The 5976-nt window shown below is 38.6% G+C and overlaps 1 protein-coding gene across 1 annotated transcript in view; it reads right to left on the bottom strand.

Moving 5' to 3' along the window:
• Positions 1–3385: 3385 nt before the first annotated feature.
• TMEM207 (transmembrane protein 207) overlaps positions 3386–5976 on the bottom strand; it is an 11681-nt gene continuing 9090 nt past the window's right edge. The window contains exons 3-4 of the mRNA XM_018576389.1: positions 3822–3961; positions 3386–3543 (exon numbers count right to left, since the gene is read on the bottom strand). Of these exons, the coding sequence (XP_018431891.1) occupies positions 3386–3543; positions 3822–3961 (298 nt within the window). The remainder of the gene's footprint in view (positions 3544–3821; positions 3962–5976) is intronic.

Raw genomic sequence — 5976 nt, 5'->3', positions numbered from 1 at the left:
ATATATATATATATATACTGTATATACTGTATATTTCATATATACTGTTTTTTAAAGGACAAAATGGGGGTTAAGTTGATGTGACATATGCATATAGAAATTCTTATTGCTTTCTAAAAAATAAAAAAAGTGGGGGGGAAATTTTTTTTTTGGGCAATGACAATGTGTACATAATTAGTGTAGCTAACAGAAAGTAATTTATTATAATTCCTTATATTTGTCCTGATTTATGGGGTATATCATATGTCTTGGGAGTTATAGGTCAACAAATACAAGGAGTGAAATACAATTTTAGTGTGGAACAATTTTAGAATGTGGTATGTTTGTCTTTTATCTCTAAAAGTCTCCTCGACACTATATTTTCTTATAATTGTTTTATTAAACATATTTTAGTTTTTTACTTTTTTTTACTTTTTTCTTTTTACATTTTCTTTATTTATTTTTTAACTTATTTGCACTACGGGGTTATTTTTTCATTTACAGGGACTGCAATACATTAACAGTAGTAACTCAATGAGCTGCTGGTCCCTTCATGGACCAGTGCTCATTGTACCACATGACGGGATTATGCCATCACCAGTTGTTAACGAACTGAACTGAATGATGGTGATGGGATAATCCCATCATTGGTTGGGAAGAGGTTAATGCAAATTGTTGAAACAGTGTAGATTTTTTTCTTTTTTTGCTTGCTAGCTAATATGCGTACTGGCAAATTTTAGTATTGTGTGCTGTAAAAAAGCTAGTTATATCTTGATTAGAGTGGTTGCCATTTTTGTTTTGATCTTTAATAACACTTAAAAGGGTTTATCATATACATCATATTTGAAAACCAGCAAATCCACCAACCAACAAAGCCAAAATGCTAAATTGTATCCCACCCAAAAGAACAAATATGTAATATATTGCAGTTTACGAGCAGAGCCTGGATTTACCATTAGGCAGAGTAGGCATGTGCCTATAGGCCCCCTCCACAGAGGGGCACTGTGCAGGTACCTATTCTACCTAATTCCCAGTGTTATGTCAAGATACAACACCAGCAATAGCAAGGAGGGTGCATTCTGCACAAAATATACCCTTCTCGTGGGACCAGGGGTGCCCTCTTACCTGGGGCTTGGCGGGTACTGCGGAGATTGTAGGATCCTTTTTGGGGTGATTTGGTGTCTGGTGGCAGGCTGTGGGAGCGCACATGAGCACATGCGTAGCGTGCGCATGTGGAGCTGCCATGGCTTCTTAGTCGCTTCGGGTGCTGGTCATTGCCAGGGAGGGCCTTGCAAGCACTCCTTCACGTCCCATTGGTTCCCAGGGACCTGTGGCTTCATTTTTGCCCAGGCAATGGGGGCGTCGCTGGCCTCTGCTGGGTTTAAATTCCAGCCAGAGCCAAGACTTGTTGCTGAGTTATTCTGCCATTCCCAAAGCAGCTACGATGCCTGATTTCCTGTTTCCTGCCTTCCTTCCCTGCTATTTGGATCTCCTGGTTATCGACCCCTGGCTTTTCTCACCATTTATGATACTCGCAGCCTGCCTCGACCTGGACTGTACTCTGACAACACATTTTGGATCATCCTATCTTGTACCTCAGCCTGTACTCTCCTGGTATTGTTCCCTACTATCCAATCCAGCACACAGGGGGACTTCGCTCCTTTCCTAATAACCCTGCTGCTCCAAGACCAGCGACACCTACAGAAACTGCCGCCTTCCGCAAACGCAGGGAAAGGACACGGCGCTGTGTAAGACAGGTGTTTAGGGCAGCCTTACGCGACGCCGGGGTCCTTACCCTGTGTCTGCATATGTAAAAGCCAGCGGATCACACAGTAGGTAAGGCTTAGGCTAAGCAGATTTCCATTTGTGCCTTCAGGTGCCCAAAATAGAAATCCCTGTTTATGAGCCCTTAGATGTTGTAGCAGCATTTGTTTTCTTTTTTTGTTCAGTGCTATTTCTCTTCATTTTCATGTGGTGATCCTGCCATTAATACAATTGCATCTGTGGAAGAACAGCGTTAGCAGCCTAGGACAGGAAGTGTGTTGGGACTACAGAACAACTTCCCCTCTCTTTATTGCTATAACATAGGAGGGAGCAGTTTTGTCCCCAGCAGTGAACTGTGCTGGGATAATAACAGTGCTTGGGATTTCAGCAAAGCATACAGTACAGGAAGTTAGGGGCACACTTGATTTTTTACAGTATCTACTGGCATTTTTCTACACTTTTAGCATTTTTTAAAGAGACAGAAGTTGGTTTAAGATGTTTTTTCTTGAAATATACTTTAAAGATGAGTGTTTGGCAGCCAAGCCTTACCACATAGCATAAACACTACAAATTTGTGCACTGTGTACTGGTACTTTGTATTTTAATAAATGAGAAATTCAGTGATATGGAGAATCATGACTTTGTTTTCTTTTAGGCACTTTCTCCTTCACAAATTGTCGTTGAATTCATAATTGCTTCATTACTTACACTGAAGTGACAATGGTTTAGTTTGCACACCACGGTGTCACATCTTTTTTTATAATCAATATTAATAGCCGCGCTGTGCTCATTAGTATGCAAGAATTAACCAATGACATTTATTACCATACTTACTTTTGACAATCTAAAAATGTTGTGTGTGTGTGTGTGTTGAGGCTGATAAGCAGAATAGAGAGAACAAAATGGTGCAGTGCAGCAAAGAAGTTTTTTTTTGCTTAAGATGACAATACACCAAGTAAGAACGATCACATCTTTTATTCACATTTATAGTTTGGCTAATAGCTACCTGTTCAGGTTTATTAGTGTCTTCTTACAGTTAACTACTAAAATGTATTGACCACTTAATGCACAAATAAAATTCTCACCAACATTTCTGTATATTAGGCATGAAGGAGTATACCTTCTTTCCAATTGATGTGAATGCTGAGATGATGTAATTACAAGTATAGACATCATTTCTTAGTCTTAAGCACACAGTGGGTCTTTTGAATAAAGCAAAAAGCAATGTTCAATGTGCAGTAACCATTGCAACCTGAATTTCTTGTCTGGCTGAAATCTAGGTAGGTGATGAGCTGTAGATTCATAATTGCTCTTTGTGGTGCTTCACTGAATAATCATGATTTAATAAAATAACCATTGTTCACCTTTAAACACGACATCCACCAAATAAGGTTTGGTGAAGTAAAGTGAGTAAGTAAAGACAATCAGCATTTGGCACCGTTCCCCAGTTCTTTTGATCCCCATAATGAAATACCTGCTCAGCTCAACAGCTCAGGCCAAACCTTTCCTTTACTGAATCCAGTTCCACAAGAAGTGATTACAAATCCCTGACACTAGGGCAGATAGAGACATGGACTGACCGCTTCTGAAACTTAACACGCTCGTCACCCAGCTACATTCATTTCTGCTAAACTAGTGGTGGTCACAATGCCAGCTGCGCTTTGTTTGTAGAAAACAGTTCTTCATAGGAAGGAGGAGCTCCAGACTCTAGTCCCCCAAGATTAACAGCACAAAATGGGGCCCCTGAAGTTTCATTTGAAGTCCATGTCTGAAAATTAGAATGCTCTGAAGTTTCTTTTCCTATAAGAAAGAAAAACTGCTTTTATTTTTCCACACAAATGATAGATGTTAAAGATTGTGTGCACCATCTACTGTACATCAAGTGTATAATTCATGGATTTTAACTAATTAATGAATTGAGTGTACTAGTTAATGCACTAATATAATTACTGCTGTAGGTATCTACATTTAATTATTTATCCTTATCTGCAAACCTATTGTATACATATTTTCTCCTCCTGCTAATACATGTGTTGTGCACTTAGTTAGATCAGTCCACAATTGTTTTTCATTTTTACCCAGTAAGGAATCCAAGCTGCTCAATGTGACAACAGTGACCATTTTCCTGGAGGGTCTTCTTCTTCTCTTCATCCAACACTGGAGGCAACAGTCCACCAAACAACGGACCAACACAATCAGAAGCAGAATCAGGAAGACCCTGCAACATATACCACATACATATGGAACATACAGTATACTGTGTATGGACTATTAAATCAGTTGTATACTATACAGTATGTGATAGCTTTAAATGGAAAAAACTAAATATAGATATTTTCAACTTTGGGCTTAAGTGGTAAACCTGAATACTTAGGTGTAAAATAGCCCTGGCTTATTAGAATTTTGAGAGAAACACAAATAGCCTTAATTGCATTTAATTACATGTAAATGTCCTTCCATTAGAAGTGTTACCTAGGGTAATCACTACCATTACTGAGAAGAGCGGAGAAATCTCAGCCAAAATTAACAAATTTCCTGTGTGTGAAGTTCCGCTAAAGGAGGTAGTGGACCATCTGCGTTGGCATCAAATGCAGGCCCTAAAAAGGGCCTAAGCATAGGGTTCTAAAGAACTGCCCATTGTTCACTAGAGCACCCTGTAAGGTATGATGGGCTTTGCTGTAGATGGCTCCCAGGTAGTGACCTTTGGTTACACTTGGAATGGTCAGAGCTGGCAGCAGGTAGAAACAAGGCTTGGAAAAAATTGGCAGGCAAGGCTGTAGTCAAACAGGCAAACGTTCAGGGTATAAAAAGTAAAGAGTAGGTGTTTAATGTAATCTAAGCAAGAAATGAACATTTTAAACATGATTTAAAATATTTCCATTAATTGCTTTGGACAGCACATTTTTCTGAGAAAAGCTTGAGAAACACAATTATTAATAAGACACAATACAGCTGGGTTAATTCACATAATTTCCTCTGAAGTACTGTGATTAGTATATTTATGAAGATCAATGATAATTTAAGTACATTTCCAACTGGTTGAAACGACCAAAAAAAAATCATACCATATAGAATTTTTAAAGCATACAGTGAAATGCCTAGGAATTCTACCAGTAGTTTCTACAATATAAATCTGTGGAGTAGAACAGACTACTGGGCAGAAATTACAGTGAGATTACACTGGACAGTTAGGTAATTTTCTATTCCAGACTGATAGCAATATTATACAACTCTCATTACAAGTCAGACTTAACGGATGCAATCTAATCCTTACCATTTACTATTATTTAGCACACATTGAATTTTTCTTATTCCCTTGGCACTGTTATACAATATACTGCATACAACTAGGCTACTGAACAGTATACATCTCTCTGTTTTGCTATTTAAACCCGATAGAAAAAATCTATATCTATGTAACATGACAATGTGGACTATATGTCACTATCTTCCAGTAAAAATGGTGCTTGCTGAATTGACAAGCGCACTGCATTCACCAGGTTTGCAGCTACAGATAAGTAAATAATAGACAGTTGTTTTTCTTTTTATGCAGTGCAGCAAAGCAGAAACAAAACACTCAGTCAACAGGGAACGTAAATGCCCAGGAAATGTGCTGACACCAGATTGCCAGTACAAAGCTGCATTACTGTTATGAGTAATCTAATATTACGTGAGTCCAATCTCATTTACAGAGAAGCCTATAATTCAGTTTTACCTCTGAATATTCATTTCTAGTGATGCCAATACTGATGTTTTGGGAAATAAGTATTGTTAGATATTTTCATGACTGGGCCTCATTTTCTTTTGCCTTTTTTTCCAAGATGGATTATATGCTGGAAATGTCATTATGTAGTATCACAAACGTACCCTCCATCTGAACACTACCGGCTTTATTTATAAAATTTGTGCCTGACAGATAGCCAGGCGTACATCGTTCACACAGTGCTCCTAGATGGTGCTGACATAGGAATTTCCTATACTATCGTATAGACATGTGCGCTGGCAAAACATTTTTTTAGTTCGTTTCCGTCACTTTGGGTCAGTTATACACTCTGGCAGCCTTTGGCACCTCAATGATTACCCCCTTAAATATTTACTTTTTTCTTTTTAACATTTGACAGTCCACAGAAACAATTGTTTAAAAAATCCAGCGTTCAGTTTCTCCCCGGCAATTTATATCAGACTCTTTGGGCCTAAAAAAATTGTAGGGGGAACCCCAACGCCCCCCCCCCC

Source organism: Nanorana parkeri, unplaced genomic scaffold, assembly GCF_000935625.1.
Source record: "Nanorana parkeri isolate BGI_ZX_2015 unplaced genomic scaffold, ASM93562v1 scaffold66, whole genome shotgun sequence".
Taxonomy (NCBI): Eukaryota; Metazoa; Chordata; class Amphibia; order Anura; family Dicroglossidae; genus Nanorana; species Nanorana parkeri.
This window is presented reverse-complemented; position numbering and strand designations above follow the sequence as displayed.